The sequence below is a fragment of the Silurus meridionalis genome, chromosome 4 (assembly GCF_014805685.1).
Source record: "Silurus meridionalis isolate SWU-2019-XX chromosome 4, ASM1480568v1, whole genome shotgun sequence".
NCBI lineage: Eukaryota > Metazoa > Chordata > Actinopteri > Siluriformes > Siluridae > Silurus > Silurus meridionalis.
Genome location: NC_060887.1, coordinates 38,975,615 through 39,000,729, shown reverse-complemented (window position 1 = coordinate 39,000,729; position 25,115 = coordinate 38,975,615). Strand labels below are relative to the sequence as shown.

The 25,115-nt window shown below is 40.5% G+C and overlaps 2 protein-coding genes across 4 annotated transcripts in view; one reads left to right on the top strand and one right to left on the bottom strand.

Moving 5' to 3' along the window:
* Positions 1 to 13,101, top strand: part of LOC124384325 (rho GTPase-activating protein 21-like) — a 75,772-nt gene extending 62,671 nt beyond the window's left edge. Inside the window, 10 exon segments of the mRNA XM_046847075.1 lie at positions 385 to 463; positions 705 to 778; positions 1,384 to 1,473; positions 1,601 to 1,726; positions 2,104 to 2,122; positions 2,125 to 2,144; positions 2,776 to 2,881; positions 9,495 to 9,526; positions 11,464 to 12,022; positions 12,025 to 13,101. Of these exon segments, the coding sequence (XP_046703031.1) occupies positions 385 to 463; positions 705 to 778; positions 1,384 to 1,473; positions 1,601 to 1,726; positions 2,104 to 2,122; positions 2,125 to 2,144; positions 2,776 to 2,881; positions 9,495 to 9,526; positions 11,464 to 12,022; positions 12,025 to 12,980 (2,061 nt within the window). The 3' untranslated portion in view covers positions 12,981 to 13,101.
* Positions 13,102 to 20,739: 7,638 nt separating this feature from the next.
* LOC124384323 (rho guanine nucleotide exchange factor 4-like) overlaps positions 20,740 to 25,115 on the bottom strand; it is an 89,264-nt gene continuing 84,888 nt past the window's right edge. For all 3 annotated transcript variants that reach the window (XM_046847072.1, XM_046847073.1, XM_046847074.1), the window contains 3 exons: positions 23,218 to 23,461; positions 22,377 to 22,454; positions 20,740 to 21,033 (listed from right to left, as the gene is read on the bottom strand). In XM_046847072.1, the coding sequence (XP_046703028.1) occupies positions 20,876 to 21,033; positions 22,377 to 22,454; positions 23,218 to 23,461 (480 nt within the window). In that variant the 3' untranslated portion in view covers positions 20,740 to 20,875. The remainder of the gene's footprint in view (positions 21,034 to 22,376; positions 22,455 to 23,217; positions 23,462 to 25,115) is intronic.

Below are 25,115 nucleotides of genomic sequence, written 5' to 3'. Positions count from 1 at the left end.
GTATATATTGAGTTTTAGTTAATATAAAATATATAATTTATTTTATTATTATTATTATTATTATTGTGGTGCTGGTTTTTAAATAACTTTTATACTTACAATTATTGTGTTGTGCAAAAATGTAAAATTACATTTAATTAATTAATTAATTTATTTATTTATTTAATAAATTCAAATTATAATAAATTATAAATGTAGTAATTATTATTATTATTATTATTATTATTATTATTTGCTGGAGTAGTATAAGAAAAGCAACCAAAATACTACTACTAATAATAATAATAGCAATAATAATAATAATAATAATAATAATAATAATAATAATAGAGTTATATTTATTTAAATTTGTTGTTTATTTGTATGGTCTTTGTTACTTCACAGAAATGGAAGGACCTCAATGTGATCAGCAGTTTATTAAAATCGTTCTTCCGGAAGCTTCCTGACCCTCTTTTCACCAACGGTAACAAACACAACAGCTCTGCTCGACCCACAGCACCACACACACACACACACACACACACACACACACACACACACACACACACACATAATTCAGTGTTTTATTCCTGATGGATGTAAAAGTAATAATAATTAATTTACTACATTTTGAACCATTTAATCATGGATCATGACTGTAAATCTGACTGGTGTGTGTGTGTGTGTGTGTGTGTGTGTGTGTGTGTGTGTGTGTGTGTTGGTAGAGAAATACGGTGACTTCATTGATGCGAATAGAACAGAAGATCCAGTAGAAAGGCTGAAAGTGCTGAAGAGGCTGGTGAGTCCATGATCTGAATCTCTTCACTCTATTCACATCCAGGTCTCTGCAGTGGTCTTCAGCCAGTCTCAAGGCTAAAAGTTTGTGGACACCTGAGCATAAGATTGATATGTGCTTCTTTTTGGACGGTCTACATTTGTTTTTATAAGAAGCTCCACTTTTCTGGGAAGATGTTCCACAAGATTTTGTGTAGTTCATCCTTAAGGCTGCGTTAGTGAAGTCAGATTCTGATGTAGGTGAGGAGGTGATGAGGTCTGGGGTGCAGACAGTGTTCAAATTCATTCCATATAGGCTTGGAGCTCTATAGCAGGAGAGTTTGCATTGTCATGGTGGAAAACGTTTGAGTCTCCTAGTTCAAGTGAAGGCAAGAAATGTCATGCTCCTGCTTCCAAAGACCTGTACAATTGTGTACTTCAAGCTTTGTGGTAACAGTTTGGTGAGGAACCACGTGTGAGTAAAAAAGTCAGGTGTCCCAATAATTTTGGTCAAACAACGTATATATCAGTTTAAAATGAACTCATGTTAAGAGTTTGTGTGTTGACTCTCAGACAGGTGCTTTATAAAAGTCATGTACAGTGAATATGACTTTGTTTGTGTCGTTTCAGCTTCACGAGTTGCCCGATCATCACTACGAGACGCTAAAGTTTCTCTCGGCTCACCTGAAAACTGTGGCAGAAAACTCTGAGAAGAACAAGGTAGAAAATATTTCAAATTTACTTATATACTACCTTATCTACTGTATATATACATATATTTATACTGTGTGTGTGTGTGTGTGTGTGTGTGTGTGTGTGTGTGTGTGTGTGTGTGTGTGTGTGTTAGATGGAGCCCAGGAACCTGGCCATCGTGTTTGGCCCCACCCTGGTTCGCACGTCCGAGGATAACATGACACACATGGTCACACACATGCCTGATCAATACAAGATTGTGGAAACACTCATTCAACAGGTAAGATACACACACACACACACACACACACACACACACACACACACACACACATATACACACATATACACACATATATGCACCCACACATATACACACATATATACACATATACACACACATTTACACACATACACACACACACACACACACACACACATACAGTATATATATACACACGTACATACACATATATACACACACACATATATACAAACACACACATACATACACACATATACACACATTTACACACATATATACACACGTATACACACATATACACACATACACACTAATATATACACACATATACACACATACAGTACGCACAGATGTATACACACTCATGCCTGCAGTAACTTCATTTTTTACAGTACGATTGGTTCTTCACTGACGAGGAGAAGAGGAACCAGAGGTGTGTAGATGCTTCAATGCTTTCTTAGATAGATAGATAGATAGATAGATAGATAGATAGATAGATAGATAGATAGATAGATAGATAGATAGATAGATAGATAGATAGATAGACAGACAGACAGACAGACAGACAGACAGACAGACAGACAGATGGATAGATGCGTATATTCATGGATGGATGGATAAATGGATGGATGGACGGATGGATAAACATACAAACCAATTGTTAGACACTTATACAGACAGACAGACAGACAGAATGGATGGACGGAAGAAGGACGGACGGACGGACGGACAGATGGATTAACAAACCACTAGTTAGACAAGCATAAACTCAGACAGACAGAATGATGAACTGATATAGCGACAGATAGACAAACAGATTAACCAAATGCCTACAGAAATAAATCGGTGCAGACTGACAAAATGATGGATGAATAAATAGAATGAGACAGACAGACAGACAAACAGATAGACGGACAGACTGATATCTAGACACAGAGCCAGACAGAATGATGGATGGATTGATAAATAAATAGCGTAAACAGACAGACAGACTGATGGATGGATCAATGAATACGCAGATAATGCCTGATCGCACTCCTTCTCTTCTCTCTCTTCCTGTGCAGACGGTGGTCCAGACAGACAGTGCTGTGGAGACGCAGCCCATTCCCAACATTGACCACTTACTCACCAACATCGGTCGCACCGGCGTCTCTCAGGGAGAAGTGTCAGGTAACATGTCCTATTGGCTCACAGCCTGTAGGAGGCGGAGTCTCTTATTTAAACCCTTCCACAGTGTCAGATACACTTTCTTTGCAGATGTTACAGCTGTAAGAGTAGTGAAGCATGTGTGCAAACGATGCATTAACTTTTTTCCTCACTATTTTACCTAAAGCAGTAGTATGGAGCTTTGCTGCCCCCTGGTGTGTGGTTTAGCAAGAATCTTTAATACTGTCCTGTAGATGAATCTGGCTGTTTTTACATTTTGGCAATTAATGCATTTTCTCATATTCTAATACAGACTCGATTTTGTCTAAAGCCTATATTTTTATTTGATTCCCAGATTGGCTAGCACTGAATTCTTACCCTGTCATAGCCTGGAAAATCTTTTGTAATCCATTCTGTAGCTATCCTGTAGATTATTCTTTTGTTCTATATAGATCTTTACATACTAGTAGAGTAGAGTAGAGTAGAGTAGAGTAGAGTAGAGTAGAGTAGAATGAAGCAGAAAGGAATAGAGTACAGTAGAGTAGGTAAAGTAGAGTTGAGTACAGTAGAGTAGAGTAAGTGAAGTAGAGTAGAATAGAATGGAGAAGAGTAGAGTGGAGTGGACTAGCATGGAGTACAGTAGGTAAGGTAGAATAGAATAGAATGGAGAAGAGTAGAGTTGAGTGGGAGTAGAGTACAGTAGAGTAGAGTGGGGTGGAGTAAAGTAGAGTACAGTATAGTAGGAGTAAGTAGAGTAGGTGAAGTAGAATGAAGTAGAGTAGAGTACAGTAGAGTAGGAATAAGTAGAGTAGAGAAGAGTACAGTGAGTAGGAGTAAAGAGTGGATTCGGTACAGTAGGAGTAGAGTAGAGTATCGTGAGTAGAGTAGAGTATCGTGAGTAGAGTACAGTAGAGTTGAGTGGAGTAGAGTACAGTGAGTTGAGTAGAGTACAGTAGAGTTGATTAGAGTAGAGTACAGTAGGGTAGAGTTGAGTAGGAGTAGAGTACAGTAGAGTATCGTGAGTAGAGTAGAGTACCATAGAGTTGACTAGGAGTAGAGTACAGTGGGAGTAGAGTACAGTGAGTACAGTAGAGCAGAGTACAGTAGAGTAGGTAGAGTACAGTGAGTTGAGTGGGAGTGAGTACAGTGAGAGTAGAGTACAGTAGGAGTAGAGTAGAGTTGAGTAGGAGTAGGTAGAGTACAGTGGAGTACAGTAAAGTAGAGTAGGAGTGAGTAGAGTAGAGTGGGAGTAGAGTACAGTGGAGTAGAGTAGAGTAGAGAGTAGAGTAGGAGTAGAGTAGAGTAGAGTAGGAGTAGAGCAGTAGAGTAGAGTACAGTAGAGTGGGAGTAGAGTGGTGTACAGTGAGTAGAGTAGGTAGAGTACAGTAGAGTGGGAGTAGAGTGGTGTACAGTAGAGTAGAGTATCGTGAGTAGAGTAGAGTGGGGTGGAGTAAGTAGAGTAGGAGTAGAGAGTAGAGTAGAGTAGAGTACAGTAGAGTGGGAGTAAGTAGAGTAGAGTACAGTACAGTGAGTAGAATTGAGTAGGAGTAGAGTACAGTGAGTAGGAGTAAGTAGAGTTGAGTGGGAGTAGAGTAGAGTACAGAAGAGTAGAATACAGTAGAGTAGAGTAGAGTAGAGTAGAGTAAGTAGAGTAGAATAGGAATAGAGTTGAGTGGAGTAGAGTACAGTAGAGTATCGTGAGTAGAGTAGAGTACCATAGAGTTGACTAGGAGTAGAGTACAGTAGAATAGAGTACAGTGAGTAAAGCAGAGTACAGTAGAGTAGAGTACATTGGAGTTGAGTGGGAGTAGAGTACAGTAGAGTACAGTAGGGTAGAGTTGAGTAGGAGTAGAGTTGAGTAGGAGTAGGTAGAGTACAGTAGAGTACAGTAGAGTAGAGTAGGAGTGAGTAGAGTAGGAGTAGAGTACAGTAGGGTAGAGTTGAGTAGGAGTAGAGTAGAGTAGAGTAGAAGTAAGTAGAGTATAGTAGAGTAGGAGTTAGTAGAGTAGAGTAGAGTAGAGTACAGTAGAATAGAGTACAGTGAGTTGAGTAGGAGTAGAGTAGAGTAGAGTAGGAGTAAGTAGAGTTGAGTAGAGTACAGTAGAGTAGAGTACAGAAGAGTAGAATACAGTAGAGTAGAGTAGGAGTGAGTAGAGTAGAGTACAGTAGAGTAGAGAGTAGAGTAGGAGTAGAGTACAGTAGAATAGAGTACAGTAGAGTTGAGTAGGAGTAGAGTAGAGTAGAAGTAAGTAGAGTATAGTAGAGTAGGAGTAGAGTAGAGTAAGTAGAGTAGAATAGGAATAGAGTTGAGTGGGAGTAGAGTACAGTAGAGTTGAGTACAATACAGAAGAGTAGAGTACAGTAGAGTAGAGAAGAAGTAAGTAGAGTTGAATATTAATAGAGTTGAGTAGGAGTAGAGTACAGTAGAGTTGAGTAGGAGTAGAGTAGAGTAGGAGTAAGTAGAGTTGAGTAGGAGTAGAGTTGAGTTAGAGTAGAGTTCAGTTAAGTAAAGTTGAGTAGAAGTAGAATAGAGTACAGTAGTGTTGAGTAGGAGTAGAGTAGTGTACAGTAGAGTAGAGTACAGTAGAGTTGAGTAGGAGTAGAGTAGAGTACAGTAGAGTTGAATAGGAGTAGAGTAGTGTACAGTAGAGTAGAGTAGAGTACAGTAGAGTAGAGTACAGTAGAGTTGAGTAGGAGTAGAGTAGTGTACAGTAGAGTAGAATACAGTAGAGTAGAGTACAGTAGAGTTGAGTAGGAGTAGAGTAGTGTACAGTAGAGTAGAGTAGAATACAGTAGAGTAGAGTACAGTAGAGTTGAGTAGGAGTAGAGTAGTGTACAGTAGAGTAGAGTACAGTAGAGTACAGTAGAGTTGAGTAGGAGTAGGTAGAGTGGATTCAAATAGAGTAGAGGAGATCTGGTTATAATAAAGTAAGGAATGGTAAGAAATAGTGTTTCCAGCATCAATCAGCGCTAAAAGTCACTCCTGACCACATGTCTCCGCCCACATGTCTCCGCCCACATGTCCCTGACCACATGTCTCCGCCCACATGTCTCCGCCCACATGTCCCTGACCACATTTCCCTGACCACATGTCTTTGACTACATTTCCCTGACCTCATGTCTCTCACTAATAGTAATTTTTAAGCATTGTTGTCTAATTCTTTTTAAAAATTCACTAATGCTAAATTGTTGAAAAGATCATCCATACTGCTGCTTTAAACAGACAGTATAAAAGTGTGGAAAACCCTGCACTGACTTTGTGTTGTGTTGTTTTTATGATATTATGCGTGGCCAAGTGATGCCTCATCTGGATATACTGTAAAGCATTAATCTTTTCAATCGTTCATCCTTTCCATGCTCGTTCCCTGCACTGAGCTTTCTCACGCTAACACGGCATAAAAAAAACGCCAGAACCCTGAAAGAGCAAGCTTGCCAAACGTCTGATCCCTCTGTCCGTAGCACGGCCGTGTCGCGTCTCCTAAGGCCATTCGCAGCATTTCACACAATCCTGATCTTGACACAGGCCAGGTGGGAGGAGTCTATCACGCCGTGATGTCACTGATGGACTCGCTAATGTCCGTGATGGACAGATGGAGCTGTAGGAAGAAAGAGGACTGTTGCCCGCACTGTAGCTGCCTAATCTGCAGGAACCCTCGCTTCCTGTAAAAGGGGGGAAAAAATGGCACAAAGGAAACAGGGACGACAGAAAAAAAAACAAGAGCGGAGGAATGCCTTTCTCTTGTCCCCCTTTTCTTTTTCTCTTTCTCTCTCTCTCTTTCTCTTTCCTTCCCTCTGAATGCTGACCCAATGGAGTGATGGCACGGTAATGCTCCTCTGCTCCTGAACCTCGCTCGCTTGCTCATATCATCCGTCACCACAAAGAAAGGGGTGTGCAGGGGCGGGGCTCGGCTCGCGACCGGAAAACTCCAGTTTAAAAAAAATAAAGAAAAAAACTATTCTTTAAATTTTTATTATTTTTTTACTAACACATCTTTTTTCCGTAGCTAGCCCCCTCTCTGACTCCCCCCCTTCACTTGTCTTCTTGGTCGTTCCATAATCATCCCTGTTGTTGCCATGCTACTGTTGTCATAACACCACCTCCAGCACTCCATCCTCTCATCTTCTTCTCTTTCTCTTCAAGTTTTTTCCTGTTTTTCGCCTCCTTAATAGGTCGGTTTATGATTTCGAAGTTATAGGTGTGAGATTTTGTGAAAATTATTAGGTTTAAAAATGTCAGGTTTGCATCTACTGCTGGATACAGTCTTGCTAAAAATCTGGATTGTGATTGGTCAGCCGCTCAGGTATTATTAACATCCTCATCATCTTTTCTATAGAAACAGCTCATTCTCAGGGACTTGCACAGCGGATGTGGTCTTTTTATTAAATGTATCATGTGTAGAAGTTAACGTGACAGCCTTCCCTTTGTCTTGCAAGAGATACTGGTGAGGAAAAACAGGAACATTCCACTGCATTAAGAGTGGAAGTGGTAGCTCAGTGGTTAAGATGTTGAACTTCTAATTGAATGTTTGTAAGTTCAAATCCCAGCACTACCCAACTGCCATTGTTGGACCCCTGAGCAAGGCTCCTAACCACCAACTTCTCAGTACTGTATAAATTAGACAAAATCTCAAAAAGTCACCCTGGCTACAATGCCAATATTTTCTAAAGGCATTAAATGTACAAGGTCTGGTTCTTAAATGGATCAAAAGTATAATTCTTGGAACTTCATCACACCATCTAGTTGTCGATTAATTTGTGACATGTTATTTATCTAAAGCTTCACACAAGATTGAAATCGGAGGACATTGCGACTGAAGGCAAACATGTAGATTGTAAAAAAACAGTACAGAACCCTGAGAAACACCTTGAGGAACATCTTGAGGAACCAGTGCAGTGGGGAAAAAACTATGTTATTCTTTAAGTTTTATTTATTTGTTTATTTTGTATTGTTCGTGTAACATTTGTGCTGTTTGATAGATAGATAGATAGATAGATAGATAGATAGATAGATAGATAGATAGATAGATAGATAGATAGATAGATTTTTTTTGTTGTTGTTGTTTTTATTATTATTATTATTAAACCCAAAATTCCTTCTTCTGTCTTTATGAATGTTCCTTTGGTAATTTCCAAATCATTAGGATAAAGTGCATGCTGCCTTAAATACCAGTCCTTCCACATCTCACATGCATGTCTTTCCTTGGTGTGTCTTGGGTCAACTTTTCCTCAACATTTAGTACCATGGTTACCCCTCCAAACAAACCTTTACTGCTTTTATGATGGTTTCCAGGCTTAATCATGGAAAACTCTTCACATTCGCTATAAGTCCAGCAGTTCCCCCACTGCTGGATGACACTCATTCTAGAACCTGTCACTGCAGAACCAAAAGTCCAAAGGTTGAAGTTGGACCTGACCCAGTCCCTCCTATCTGGTAAAGTTCCGTAAGGGGTGTCAGATCAGATCTGAACCAAAAGTCTGGGGAGTGGAGTCAGAGCTGATCTAGCTTTCCCTATCTGGGCAGATTTAAACCAAATATCCAAGTGGAGTCATACCTGATTCAGTTTCTCCTACATGGGTGGAAAATCAAAGGGGGTGAAGTCAGACATGAGAAGTTCCTATTACTTGTAGGTCAGACCTGAGAAAGTTTTCCAGATCTGATCAAGTTCCTACTACCTGGGCAGAGTTAAACTAAGAGCCAGGTGGGTGGAGCCAGACTTGATTCAGTTTCTCCTACATGGGTGGAGTTAAACCAAGAATTAATGTAGGTGAATTCAGACTTGGGATGCTCCTATTACCTGTACAGTGTTGAAGCAAAAATTCAGGTGATTGTGTCAGATCTGGTCCAGTTTCTCCTACATGGGTGGGGTTGCACCAAAAGTCCAAGGTTGTGTAGTCAGACCTGATCCAGCTTTTCCTATCCGGGCAGATTTGAACCAAATGTCCAAGGGGTAAAGTCATACCTGATTCTGTTTCTCCCGTGTGGGTGGAGTTGAACTAAAAATCCAAAGAGGGTGAAGTCAGACTTGAGAAGCTCCTATTTCCTTTACAGGGCCAAACCAAAAATCCAGGTGATTGAGTTTCTCCTAGATAGGTGGAGTTGCACCAAAAGGGACCTGAGACAGCCTCTACATAATAGGAAGGGTCAAAATCTAGAAGTGGTAGTAGTTAAGGCTTTAGAGCAGAAGGTCATGAGTTCAAAACCCAGCACCACCAAGGTATCATTGCTGTACCTCTTAGCAAGACTTTTAACCCTCAACTGCTCAGCCGCAAGTCACTTAGTTAAATGCTGTAAATGTGAACCAGAAATCCGTTTGAGTTTGAGTCAGACTTCTACTGGGCAAAACTTTAGGGGTCGAATCAGACCTGAGGCAGATCATACTACCTAGGAGGAGCTGAACTAGAGGAAATATTCTGTGTTTCATAGCACATTATGTGCTATAGGTATTCGATCAGGTCCAGATCCACCTTCTGGACTTCTGGTTATGCAGCAAGGACTATCTCCATTCATCTGCATGCACTCCATTATTTTCTTCTCTCTCAGACCCATTATCTCATTTTACACGGTGCAGTCTTTGTGTTTGGATATGAGTGAACTGGATTTTATTTCTTTCCTCACACACTCTGTCTTCCTTCACAGATTCCCCCACTAGTGATTCTGCCAAATCGAAGGTGAGTCCGAGTCAAATTTTATTGATCCTTTACTGAACACAGTTCACCCCCCCACCCCACCCCCCACTCCAACATCCCCCGTGTTAAACACGAGCAGCTCTGACAGACGGATCAGAATCCATTGATGTGCTTTCTGCATTCATCACGCTGGCTAAAAAGTCATGATTGCTTGCTAGACTCATGTATCTTCAGTCACAAGTGGAAGTACAAGTCAGTGCTGCTGATTATACTGTAAACATCCGCATCCAGCTTCTGATGGCTGTGTTTACATGCAGAGATTTTAACTGTAGGAATTTATCCCAGTTGTGGATATCTGATAAACTGACCAGTTTGTCGATAGGTGGGTGTTTCCATGCAGGTCCTGTGTAAACTGATCCACTATGAAAATTACATAAAATGCACACATTATCCATCTGTAAAGCAGATACACTAAATAGACAAAAGTTTGTGAACACCTGACCATAGGGTACTGTATGTACCTGCTTTTTTTTAACATCCCATTCCACATTGAGTCCCCATTCGCCGTTATGTTACCCTCCAGTCTTCTTTGAAGATGTTCCACCAGATTTTAGAGATTTATTAGGATTCATTCCACAACAAGGATGTTAGTAAATTCAGGTACTGATGTAAGTGATGTGATGAGGCCCAGTCATCATTCACATGCATCCCAAAGGTGCTCAATAAAGTTTTGGGAAGACTTTTCACTTAATTTTGGAGTGTGCTTATGGAGATTTGATTAATTCAGCCACAAGGGTCAAGAAGGTGATGTAGGGCTGAGAAACCCATGTTTCAAGACTAGTTTTGTAAGACCGTCCTCACACGTGAGTTATTCCACTAAAACAACATAATCTCACTATCGCACCCACCCTACTCTCCAGCCCCTGTGTACTTCGCCCTCTTTTGAAGATGAAGATCCAGACACCGTTGTGAAGATCCAGAGCGAATCTCAAAAGGCGCTTGATACACTTTGAGAAGAAGACTTCCAGGACACATTTCAGAAGTGGCAGGAACACTGGAACAATATTTTGAAGGTGGTAGTGTATAAATGCAGATAAATAAAGTACTTTCTTGTAGTCATATCCTTATAGAGCTGGCCTTTTTTTGCACAAGGACATTGTCATGCTGGAACAGGATGTGGGTCTCCTAGTTCAAGTGTAAGGAAATTTTCATGCTACCTTATCCATCACCTTCTATACAATTGGCTGTCCAAATTAGTGCTAGACTTGTACGGCTGGACAAGTCAGGTGTCCCAATAACTTTTGTCCATATAGTGCACTTTACTCTTCCACTGATGTTCTTGAGCACAATTCAGAAATAACATAATACCAGGTGAACTTCAGAGTATTAGATGCCATCAGACCTCACAATTATTTGAACAAGATCAGATCAAAATTCTGTTTCTATACAGTTCTGTTTTCTACACAGGACTATTTTAAGTTCATCCACTGATCCCAAAGTGAAAGTAATCAAACATAAAGGTTTAGTTAGATTAAATGCTCTCTGAAAGAGTATTTGAACCCACTTGGTTCACATCAATCCTGGAGGTCTACTAGGTCAGGTCCAGAAGGTCCAATTATTACTAAATGCATTATGCTGCATGTAAACACAGGTGATGTTTAACTGATAGTGTCACTGCTCATGTTGCTGGTGTGCTTTTTGAGCTCTGGCACGTTTTACTGAGACTCTTTTTCTCTTTTGATTCTGTCTTTCTTTTTTTTTGAGCTGATTTCAGAGGAGCAGGTGGAGTGGTGTTGCAATGGCCACAGCGGTTAGATCTTTGACTTCCTGCTCTTAATGCTGCTCTCAATGCTGTTGGTGCTTTAAATTTCTATCATTGTTTTTTTCTTATCTTTTTGGCTTTCCCTCCTCTGTTTTGCTTTCTCTCCTTTTTCTTCTCTCTCTCTCTCTCTCTCTCTCTCTCTCTCTCTCTCTCTCAGGGTTCGTGGGGGTCTGGGAAGGACCAGTACAGCCTCGAACTGGTTTCCTCCATCTTTGCTGCAGCTAATCGCAAACGCAAGAAGCCCAAAGAGAAGCTAGCAGTTAGCAGCTCCGATGATGACCTGGATGCTGTTTTTCTTGAGAGCGAGCCGCAGAACCAAAAAGGAATAGAGCAGGATAAAGCAGGGGACTCACATTATGGGAAAGAACCTGAAAAAACATTCAAGGGCCACAAAGAGCACAGGAACTCCTTTTTCATGAGGAAACCATCTTCTGGTAGTGTCTCCGAATCCCCAAAATACTCCACACTGCCCAGTCTCCGCTTCCGAACATCGCTTTCCCAAGGCTCCACATCTGAATCATCTTCACAGGTGGAGGATCTTGGTACCCTGAATCCAGGAACATCCAGATCCAGGAATCGAATGAGAATTTGGGACACTGTATCTTCATCTGCCGCAGAGCTACCTCCGACCGGTCCTGTCGGCGGATCGGCCACGGCGGAAGTGAGCTCTATTACGTCAGATTACTCCACCACTTCCTCCATGACGTTTCTGACGGGGCGGAGTCAAGCGTGCTTAGTGCGGATTTGCAGAGTCGAGGTGGAGACGAGGCTGATGACGAGCGCAGTGAGCTGATCAGTGAAGGACGACACATGGAGACAGACAGTGAGACAGAGTTTCCTGTTTTTATCAGAAGCGCCACGACTCCCATTACCCCGTCCAAGATCGTCCCTCGGAGTGCAGATGGTACTAACGTTCCAAAACTTTTAAACCGCCATGTCCTGCCCTCACAAAGGCTCACCACATTCTACACATCCAAGAGGCGGTCCTTGCACCAGAAGACCGACAGTGAATCGTCCTTAGAGGTCGGAGCCAGCCAAGAAGGCGATAGAATGAGCCGAAGCGAACCGAGTCGTCTGTCTCGTGTTCTGGAAGCAGTGAAAAAAGGGCGCTCCGTAGGAAGCCTCAGCTCCGCCTCTTCCTCCTCGCACAGTCAGACGGAACCAATCAAGCGCCTGAGTATCGCCGAGAGGTTGAAGTCCCACTTCCGTGTGTCTGCGGACGATATGTTCGGCGTGGGGGGAAACAGAAATAGCAAGAAGAAAGAGAAACGAGTCCGTCGGAGGCACACTCTGGGTGGCCAGCGGGACTTTGGCGAACTCGCAGTCATCAACGACTGGCGTGAACAGGGCGGTACAGAGAAGGGGGCGGAGCTTTCGGACACGGAGCGCCTCAAGCTTCAAAACTCTAGAGAGATTTCCATTCAGGACTGGATCGCCCACGAGCGCTGCCATTCCGGGACATCACGGGCTGGCTCGCAGGGGTCAAAGGTCATGACTGGGGAAAGTTCGAACGATCCTGCTTCTATGCCAAGTTGCCAATCCGGTACGGATCAGTTGAACGGGGGGGAACAAAAGCGCAAAGGCAAAGCAAACCAGAACTCAGGCTCCGATGCTCACCCACATAAACTTTCCGGGGCGCAAGTTGTACGCTCCCAGTTCTACCAATGTTTATAGGAATTGTCTGCATATATATTTGTGTGTATGGGTGTGTGTAATTGTGTGTGTATGGATATGGATGTATGAAACAAATCATAGTGAATGAACAAATGAATGAACGAATGAATGAATGAATGTTCATAGAGGTACTGCACAATATTTTTTATCCTTTTAAACCCTTTTCCTCTTTTTAACAAAGGTCTATATATAAATATATATATATATAAATATAAATTGTATATATCTATGTGTATAGGCTTATAAGAGGACTAACTGGAGCTAAATGTATCAGATTTGAATTGTAATCTCAATTTTATGAAGCAAAGTTGCAAAATGTTCCCTCTTGTAGCGGATTTGCCAAGACGTGTTGCCTCGGGGTCGGACGTTTGCGTCTTAAAAAAAAAAAAAAAAGAAATTCACATCGGTGCTAATGTAGCTAGCAAACAAAACACGAAGCAGCTAGAATTAGCAGGTGATAATGCCATATTTTAGCTTCTAGGGAATACCCTTTCTGAAATGACATGTTGGTCATGATTGTGCTGTATCCTGTGGAGAAAAAAGGTGTGTTATTTTGCACTTTGTCTTTAGACACTTAAGGAAACGGAAATGAAAATATTTTAAACAAATTAGTTAGCAGTAAAATATAGAGGGGTCACAACTTCACGACTTCAGGGCTACTGAGTTCCTAGCATGTGTGGAGTAGAGCAGTGGTCCCCAACCCCCGGGCCGCGGACCGGCACCGTCCGTAGAATACATAACTTACATTATTTCCGTTTTTATTTATCGTCTGATTCTGAACGATGTTTTATTTTGGAAAATTACCAGATTCTCTCCACCACAAGTCAAGTCAAGTCAAGTTTATTTGTATTGCGCTTTTCACAACAGACATTGTCTCAAAGCAGCTTTACAGAAATCAACAGTCAAGGTGAATGGTGTGCATTTATCCCTGATGAGCAAGCCACCACATCTGTCTATGACTCACTCTTGATGCATGTCATGATGTTTGCCTCTGTCACATGTCTTACCTCCATCCACTAGGGGCTGCTCCGGCTGATAACACATAATACATTACCGCTAAATTCAAATCCCCAAGCTGGCAAAATGAACTAACAAAAACACAGTGGATTCACGAGTAACAGCCCCAACCCCATTCGTGAAAGTATTGTCTGAATTTAATCCGGTCCTTGGTATAAAAAGGTTGGGGACCACTAGAGTAGAGCACACATATGTTATGGTTGTCTGACCTGTCAGTGGTCAAATGCAACAAGAAGCACTTATAATGAAGGACAAAACAATCCCAAACGTGTAGACCAGCAACATTTCTGCCCCAGTGTTCAGCTACAGTTGAGATCAGGTTCACATATGACACCAATCGCTCATGAATGATTTGTTGAACTCTTCTAGTCGGTATGAAGGTGATGAAAGAAACGAAGTAAACCCAATGGCTCAAAAAAAATGTGTTTATTTTGATGAATCAGATTCAAAAAACCTAAAAACTATAGACGCAAATATCCCACAGAAACGTCTTGGTTACTCGGCTACATTTGCGGTTAAGGTAAAATGGTTTACATTTGATGTTTATTTTTTTTCTTGGATGAAATGTTGTTCTGTAAAGGACGTCGTGGTCAAGGCTTCCTCCTGAAACCTCATCGAAATGAAGTCGTTCTGCAGCATGAGATGATAGAAAGAACATACAATACAGATAGTGCCATCTTCTCTAGCATGTCTGAAGCATGTCCTCATGTCCATTTGTTAGTATGAAAGGTCACATGGTAGGCTACAACAGAGTGCTACTCCAGGTGTTCGGATAGAAAGATCTAGAAGCCACTCTTTTTAAAGCAAATCACAACACAGCGGTAGGAGTGAGGACTAGAGTTCGAAATGATCCGACACCGAATTACACCAAAACTCATCCCACATTCACACTAGCAAGTCGCTTGTTTAGCTTCGAGTTATGGCCTGTCAAGTTCTATAACTTCTGTTGAGAAATGCTCTCAGCTACACAAAACTTCCACAGCTCTACTCAAACACTAATTCACGTGTTATTCAGTTGTTTGGTTGACGCCTTCTCTTTGTGCTAGCTTTCTCAGCCTATTAGATTAACAAAGCAAGCTAAATCTTTACACCAGGGTCATGAAAAAAACAGTTCCTTTCAGGTGTTTAAATGAAAGTTCATAAACACTATATGGTCAATGTTTGTGGACACCTAACCCTAAGAATAGGGTCTCCTTCTTTTTGAATATCCAATTCAACATTAAGTGGATAATCTCTATTCTTCTATCGAGATGTTCCACCAGATGTTTTGGAGCTGCTCATTCAGAGACAAAGACATTACTACAAGCGTCGGATGTAGGTGAGGTGAGGAGGCCTGGGTGGACAATTCCAATTCAATCCAATAGGACTGAAGATCTGTAGCAGCTTTGGACTTGAGCTTTCCAGTCCAACCCATGGAAAGCAGCTCTTATTGGAGATGAATTTGTGCACAGGGATGCATTGCCAAGCTGGACCAGGGTTGGGTCTTCTAGTTCAAGTGGAAGGAAACATATGGCTGTAAAGTTGTTCCAATAAGATACTTTTGTCCCAGTAAACAGGAACTATCTGCAGGTAGGAAGTAAAGTTGTGAGTGAGGAACTGATGAAATATCACACCACTTGTGACTTTGGTTTGGTCAGAAAACGTTGCCGAAATTCATGCCGCTTGCTAGTGTGAATAACACTAAACTATGTAAAAAACTCAAAAATATAGAATATTTTAAGATTATTTTCTATTATTCTGAAGGTCAAGTCAAGGTCAGGACTTGTTTTCTGTGCTGCGGGAAGCTCTTTTTTTTTTCCTTTTTTTTTTTTTTTTGCAGCGCAATGAAGCAGCCAGGTGTGACACGGTAACGAACTGAGAATGAAGTCGATATATATTTCTATATTTCTCTTTAGGAATATAAAATTAGAGCCTTTATACAGGGAATACAGGAAGTGCTAAACGCTCAACCCTCACAACGTTTGTAATGAAGTGCCTCATATCTCTAATCTCTGGAACAGGAAGGTTTTTTTTCCTTCTTCTCGTGTTTAAAAAACTGTTGCTCTTGTGTAATGTTGCAGATTTTCAGCACCAAACTCCGAATGTGACAGAGTATTTGTGCGAGGGAAATGTGACGGCGAAACCCAGTGCTTCCAGTCTTCATCTTTCATTCTATTACTGGTTCATTATCTAGATTTTTACATGCACATGTTGGTATACTTGGATGGTCATGGGTACAGGGCTGAGGTTTAAACAGGTTTAGGAAGTGTATGAGTGTGTGTGTGTGTGTGTGTGTGTGTGTGTGTGTGTGTGTGTGTGTGTGTGAGTGCATGACATGATGCATGTGTAATGACCAAAATGGAAAAAAAAGAAAAGAAAGAAGGTTAAAAACACTGGAAATAAATAGTCTTTTTGATACTGGTCGTGTTTTTCTGTGGGAACTGTGATTGGGGTTTAGTCGAGTCTGGTCAGCATTGGCGTTTGACTCAAGAAGCACTTATAATGAAGGACAAAACAATCCCAAACGTGTAGACCAGCAACATTTCTGCCCCAGTGTTCAGCTACAGTTGAGATCAGGTTCACATATGACACCAATCGCTCATGAATGATTTGTTGAACTCTTCTAGTCGGTATGAAGGTGATGAAAGAAACGAAGTAAACCCAATGGCTCAAAAAAAATGTGTTTATTTTGATGAATCAGATTCAAAAACCTAAAAACTATAGACGCAAATATCCCACAGAAACGTCTTGGTTACTCGGCTACATTTGCGGTTAAGGTAAAATGGTTTACATTTGATGTTTATTTTTTTTCTTGGATGAAATGTTGTTCTGTAAAGGACGTCGTGGTCAAGGCTTCCTCCTGAAACCTCATCGAAATGAAGTCGTTCTGCAGCATGAGATGATAGAAAGAACATACAATACAGATAGTGCCATCTTCTCTAGCATGTCTGAAGCATGTCCTCATGTCCATTTGTTAGTATGAAAGGTCACATGGTAGGCTACAACAGAGTGCTACTCCAGGTGTTCGGATAGAAAGATCTAGAAGCCACTCTTTTTAAAGCAAATCACAACACAGCGGTAGGAGTGAGGACTAGAGTTCGAAATGATCCGACACCGAATTACACCAAAACTCATCCCACATTCACACTAGCAAGTCGCTTGTTTAGCTTCGAGTTATGGCCTGTCAAGTTCTATAACTTCTGTTGAGAAATGCTCTCAGCTACACAAAACTTCCACAGCTCTACTCAAACACTAATTCACGTGTTATTCAGTTGTTTGGTTGACGCCTTCTCTTTGTGCTAGCTTTCTCAGCCTATTAGATTAACAAAGCAAGCTAAATCTTTACACCAGGGTCATGAAAAAAACAGTTCCTTTCAGGTGTTTAAATGAAAGTTCATAAACACTATATGGTCAATGTTTGTGGACACCTAACCCTAAGAATAGGGTCTCCTTCTTTTTGAATATCCAATTCAACATTAAGTGGATAATCTCTATTCTTCTATCGAGATGTTCCACCAGATGTTTTGGAGCTGCTCATTCAGAGACAAAGACATTACTACAAGCGTACGGATGTAGGTGAGGTGAGGAGGCCTGGGTGGACAATTCCAATTCAATCCAATAGGACTGAAGATCTGTAGCAGCTTTGGACTTGAGCTTTCCAGTCCAACCCATGGAAAGCAGCTCTTATTGGAGATGAATTTGTGCACAGGGATGCATTGCCAAGCTGGACCAGGGTTGGGTCTTCTAGTTCAAGTGGAAGGAAACATATGGCTGTAAAGTTGTTCCAATAAGATACTTTTGTCCCAGTAAACAGGAACTATCTGCAGGTAGGAAGTAAAGTTGTGAGTGAGGAACTGATGAAATATCACACCACTTGTGACTTTGGTTTGGTCAGAAAACGTTGCCGAAATTCATGCCGCTTGCTAGTGTGAATAACACTAAACTATGTAAAAAACTCAAAAATATAGAATATTTTAAGATTATTTTCTATTATTCTGAAGGTCAAGTCAAGGTCAGGACTTGTTTTCTGTGCTGCGGAAGCTCTTTTTTTTCCTTTTTTTTTTTTTTGCAGCGCAATGAAGCAGCCAGGTGTGACACGGTAACGAACTGAGAATGAAGTCGATATATATTTCTATATTTCTCTTTAGGAATATAAAATTAGAGCCTTTATACAGGGAATACAGGAAGTGCTAAACGCTCAACCCTCACAACGTTTGTAATGAAGTGCCTCATATCTCTAATCTCTGGAACAGGAAGGTTTTTCCTTCTTCTCGTGTTTAAAAACTGTTGCTCTTGTGTAATGTTGCAGATTTTCAGCACCAAACTCCGAATGTGACAGAGTATTTGTGCGAGGAAATGTGACGAAACCCAGTGCTTCCAGTCTTCATCTTTCATTCTATTACTGGTTCATTATCTAGATTTTTACATGCACATGTTGGTATACTTGGATGGTCATGGGTACAGGGCTGAGGTTTAAACAGGTTTAGGAAGTGTATGAGTGTGTGTGTGTGTGTGTGTGTGTGTGTGTGTGTGTGTGTGTGTGTGTGTGAGTGCATGACATGATGCATGTGTAATGACCAAAATGGAAAAAAAAGAAAAGAAAGAAGGTTAAAAACACTGGAAATAAATAGTCTTTTTTTGATACTGGTCGTGTTTTTTCTGTGGGAACTGTGATTGGGGTTTAGTCGGAGTCTGGTCAGCATTGGCGTTTGACTCTGGATCAGAAAGTAATACGTTCCAATCCCAGCACCAACTGCTGGGCCCTTGAGCAAGGCCCTTAACCCCTCAGATGCTTCATCATAAGTCACAGTGGATAAGGGCTTCTACCAAATGCTGTAAATGTAAATACCATGTATTTAAATGTGCCCAATTCTTCATTATCTCATGTTTTCTGGTTACTACACTACAGAAACTCCTTAAATATCTTGGTTTTTTCATTTATCAAATCATGGCTGTTCTTTAATTATCTCATTTTTTCTCTAGTTACTTAACTGTGGACACTCCTTAATCATCTCATTCGCTTTGGTTACTAGATTAGAGACATTCTTTAATGATCTCATTCTGCCCAGTTACCAAATATTGGCCACTCTTTATTATCTAATTCTGTCCAGTAACTGGTCTAATTATCTTGTTTTCTACAATTAGCAAATTGTAGAAATTAGCCACTCTGTAATTATCTCAGTCTCCCTGTTTACTAAATGTGGACACTCCTTAATTATCATGTTCTCTCCGATTATGAAATTGTGGTCACTCCTTAATTATCTACTACATTACATTACTACATTATGGCAACTCCTTAATTATCTCATCCACTCTGATCAATATATTATGGCCACTTTTTGATTAACTTGTTTTCTTCAGTTATGAAATCATAGCTACTTATTAATGATACCATTCTGCCATTCAGTTGCCATTTCTTCATTATCTTGTTCTGTTCAATTATCCGATCGTGGCCAGTCTTTAATTATCTAATTTTGCCGAGTTACCACATTGTGATTATACCCTAATTATCTTGTTCTCTTCAATGATCCAATCATGGAGACTCTTAAATTATCTCGTTCTGCCCAGTTACTACTTAGTGGCCATGCCCTAAATATCTTGTTTTTATGGCCACTCCTTAATTATCTTGTTTTTTCCAAAATACTAAAATTAGAACAGCAGTAAAATTTACCCAAACATTAATTCTTTTGTTACAAATAATGTGTCCACCACTCCAGTTCTGAAGCCCTGGCCACTTCTTAATTATCTCATTTGCTTATGTTTCTGAAGAATGACTACTCAATTATCTCATTTTCCTCAGTCATCGTCACTCTTTAATTATCTCATTCGCTAACTTGTGGCCGAGCTTTAATCTTCTTACAGCTTCATGTTACCAAGCTGAAGCCACACCCTGATTATCTTGTAATCTTCTGTTACCAAGTCATGGCCACTACTCATCATCTCATATTCTTCAGTTATCAAGTCATGGTAACTACTTAATTATCTTGTTCTCTTTAGTAACAGAATCCTTAATTATCGCATTCACTGATGGCACCAAATCCTGTTACTATCTCATGTTGGTTTCTAATTCATAACTACACTTATGTATCTCCATCCCATCGCATTACTGCTCTGTAGAGAAGATCTGCAAAAATGAGGTTTATTCCTTTTTGCCTTATAAACAGCATGAAATTAAAGTAGGCTCACAGTGATGGCATCAACATCTCCATCCATTCATGGGTAGTTGGAGATCAGCAGGTGCTTTTCTCCAAAACTTAGCAGATGCTTGTGGGTTGAAATCCAATGCTTTAACATGAAAATGAGGCATTTTAATAAAAACCTGGGAGGACGCTGAGTTAAGCATGTTAGCAAAGCATTTAAGCTAGCCAGCAAAAAAAGCAACCTAAAGACACAGCATTTGTGAAATAATAAATGAATAAAGTATCCAGGAAGGTTTCTGTGATAACTCGTTTTACTTTTCCAGGTGACAAGAAACAAAACTTAAATAGGAAAGCAAACTCATCTGGCACTGTGTACAATTAGCATCTGCTGACATGAAAAGCAGAATTTAATAATAATAATAATAATAATAATAATAATAATAAACACCACGAGTTAGTGATATTAGTGTGTACAGGGGGCTAATCAGAGCTCCAGGAATTCAAAAACTCCCCAAATTACACAAAAGATTGACGCAGTCCCCGGGGAGCCAGTCGCCGAGTCTGGTTGTGACCACCTTAATAAAGTGCTTTCTCCAAAAAAATGTAACACAATTACAATGAAATTGCGGCGCGGCCTGGAGGTACAACCATGACGATGCAAAAAATAATAATAACGATAATAATAATAAAATGAGGATAGACGGGTAAAGTTCAGGCACAAGCTGAGAGCTTCTCTCTCTCTTTCTTTCTTGGACTCGTTCACTTTTTGAAAGGTGTCAGTCTGCCGATGTTGTGCCAGAAGTTGGAGCTCTTGCGTTTGGGCTCGGCCAGCATGAAGACCTGCTGCTGCGGGAGGCTGGTGGGAAGAGTTGGGTGTTTCTGCCGCAGCAGGAAGTCGTAGTAGGGCCTGGTCACGGCTGAGAGAAGAGAAACATGTTAGAGGTCATGGTCAAGCTAAGAATGAACCACACACACATACAGTATGTGCCTATTAAAGAGATGGACCTTCTAGTGTCTGGTGTTTGCTTCAGAAGATTTATCAAACGTACCTGTAAATAAAATATTTTTTGTTATTTAAAGTAATTCAGGAGAACCTAAGATTTGTTTGGAGAGCTGAGATGTTTGACATCCAATATATATATATATATATATATATATATATATATATATATATATATATATATATATATATATATATATACACAGTATATATACACGGTATGGACAAAAGAGCACAAATGTCCATAAAATCTAGTGAAACATCTTCCCAGGTGATTGGAGGATATTATAACAGCGAATAGGGACTAAATGTGGAATGGGGTGTCCAAAAAGAGATGCTCTGATGTCCACAAACCAGCAAGTCCAACTCTGAAAAACTCTGAAAGTTTTTGGGGTTGCCTAGTCAAAGTCCGGACTTAAATCCGTTCGAGATGCCATGGCATGACCTTAAACATGACCATTCATATTCAGAAACCCTCAGATTTATTGCAAATTATTAAAATTCCTTCACGGTGAAAGACTCATCGAGAGTTATTGCAAACAATTAATTGCATTTGTTGCCGCCAAGGTGCAATTATTTCACACAGGGTCAGACAGAAACTACATTTATTTGACTTCCCTGTTATATTTATACACTTAACCAAGCGTTTAACTAATGCCTGGAAAGTTTCAGGATAGAAAGATTTGTCAGTACGCCTGAACCATCCTCGGACCGCCCGTTTCACTTCGTCATCAGGGAACCACCACGACTGGGATCGTCACTGACGGCCATCTTTGAAACGTGGACACTGTTTAAATGTCTTACTGCCGCTAAGCGTCTCATCAACGTACTGTGCTTTATGTCTTCTGTAGATATCTGCCTGTTTTACACCTTTGTTCACAAGAAACTTCATCACCGCGCATGGTTCCATGCACGCACTAACACTGTCGGTAATAGGACACGCTAGTCACTATACTGCGTGTAGTACCGCTATGCTAGCATCCAGTTTTCAAGTCCCGGTTTGATTTGAACGCCCCTCGTGTGAATATACCTCTGTTTTTTTTGACACAGCGACTCATTCGCTAAAAATATTCATCAAATTTATACATAAATGGACTTTAATTTTAAAATTAACTTATTTTTATTATTAGTAGCTACTAGAATTGAACTCATCCCGGCTAATAGACTCTTCTGATTATCATGTTTATGGTTAAATAAACACACAAGTTTGAACAGAGGTTATACATAATCATGGTTTGGTGACACAGAGAGCAATCGGACCTTTAGGTTTTCCAGCTGGATGGCTTTTACAGGCGTTGAGCATGGCCTGTTTCTTCTGCACCTCTGTGATGGAAAAACCTGCAGTGAGCAACAGGAGAAATTAAGAGAGACATGTTAATGTTATTTACACCGCAAAAACACTTGGATTATGATTAGTCAGCATTCACTTTTTGACATGGAGAACAACTGCAAATACACGTGTATTGATGGTCCAGTTCTGGCATGTGTATAATGATAAAAGATGTTCATAGAACACGTAGGGGAGGAGTCTCCAGTGTCAACACCACAGAGCTCCTAAATGCTAGATTCTGATTGGGTAGAAGGTGTTGATTCATTTGCTAACACATACTGTAGTACACATCTGTGGCAGCAGGGCGGGTGTGGTCAAGCACCGGTTTCTGAATGGAAGTGATCCAAGGGTGTTGGGGTGCGGTTAGCGCGAAGAATTCAACCCAAAGTTGTTCAAAAGGTTCGAAGCTATATAGCTGGAGATCTTCCAGACACTTCCAACCAATGGACAGCAGAGCTTCATGGTTCTGGATTTGTGCACTTTGTGTCAATGCTGGAACAGGTTTGGGTTTCTGAATTCGAATGAATGGGAAATTTCATGTTTCAGCGTCCCGAGACAAGTGTGTGCCTCCAGATTTGTGCTCACAGTTTGGGGAAGAACCACATATGGCTGGAAAACTCAGGTGTTCCAATACTTTTGGAAACATGGTGTCTATATTTGGGACCTTGTCCATACACTTGATTGTAATAGAGTTATATTCAATTACTTTACATGTTGGCACTGATGCTGTGCGTGTGTGTGTGTGTGTGTGTGTATGTGTGTGTGTTTCACCTGTTTCTCGGTCATGCTGCACCTGTTCCCTCTCGTCTCTGAAGGCCCGGAGCCATCGCTGTTTCTGTTCGGGTTTTTTAGCACACAGGAGATGAACCTCGTCTCCAGCGAGCGAGCGGAGCTTCACCGCGTTCTTCACGCTCACGTTCAGATCCCTGTCCTTCCCGTCCTCCACGTCCAACACCTCCATCTGATCCATGTCCATCCTACCTTTGTAGTACAGGATGTCCCGGCGCAGCAGATCCTGAACCAGCAGAACAAGCAAAATCACACTTCAGTTACTTCTGCCATAAAAGAAATCCCTCGTTTAAATATGTTGATTATTATTCTATAACTGCACGTCCCCTAGATGGGTAATTCCTCATAGACAGAGCCTGTGAGAAGTGTGGAGGTCTTTCATGTTTTTTGAGAGACACGTACATGTTCCTTTGTTTCTATGCAACAAACTTGGTCATGTCATTATAAATGTCCAGATGTTCCACTTTATTCTTATTAAAAAATCCTCCTTTAGCATGAAGAACAGCTTCACATACTCATCCGGACACTTCATTTTTCCAAATGTTTACCTCATACACTTCGCCGTGCCTCTTGAAAAACTTGCCAAAGGTCCAGAGGTGTTCTTCACTAGTTGGAGATTCGTTTCTCGTCCATCACAGATCAGTTGAATAGGATTTATGTTGAGTAATAAACACTCCAGATGACTGTTTGCTCTCGAAATAAGACTCAGTCTAGCCGTAGTCTAGTCGGAATTGAATGGTGGTGAAGTATGGAATGGGAACAATGTTGGTTCAGGATTTAACTTCAGGATTCTTTCACTTTCCAGAACCTTCCCTGCTCTAAAACAACCACAAAACCATTACGCTTCCACCTCCTTGTTTGACTGTGAGGGTGAAGGAGTCTGAAAACATCCTCTCTCCTGGTCTTCATCTTACATAGAGACAAAAATGTCTCTTGGACTCTACAACTTTCTTCCAGTCATTCATTGTTCAATTCTTTTACCAGTTTTGTCATGAAGAAAAATCTTCTTCACTTTTCACAATCTCTGCACCACAGACTAACTGTAGACTCTTTCCACATGTTCGATAAGCATCCCTTCTTAGAAAACGTATCTTCATTTCAGAAATTTTGGCAAATTACATAATTACGTTTTATATTAGCGTAAAATGAACGAATCGATTATGAACGACACGTCGCTACTATTCATCTCTTGGTGGTTTCTGCAAAAGAATTCTTTTCTTTTGCAGAAACCACCAAGAGATGAATAGTAGCGACGTGTCGTTCATAATCGATTCGTTCATTTTGAGCGACTCTTTAATGTGACTCAGGAGAACAATTTGTCTTTAAGTGTGATTCGTTCATTTACAGCACAAGCATAAGCAGAGCATCGGGAAAAATCTCTGTACAGGAAACGGAAATGAGTTGTTTATATATTGACACTTCTGATCCGAGTCGTTCGTTCTTTTATCATGTGACACCCATAGAGGCTACACAATGCAAGAGATCAAGTTTATTGGCCCGTATTTAGATATTATTTTTACAATAATTATAGGAGTACCGCGATAAGAACTAACAACACGGACCAGAAGATATATGATGTGAAGCTACTTGTTCTGTTTAGCATCATTTGTCCTTAGCTGCATTGTCATATTTTCATGATTGTAAAATTGTATTTTATTTCTGATCAGAGGAACGAAATGACTCAAAAAAAAACAGATTTGTTTATTCTGATGAGTTGCTAAAATGAACTCAATATCTTCCCATCACTAATGAATAGAATGTAGATGCAGTTCACACTTTGGCCAGTAGATGTCTGTAACGTGTACAGTGTTGTAATTGACAAAAAAAACAAAAAACTTAATATTTGGTGATTGTATGGCAGAAGACAGAAAATCTTGACC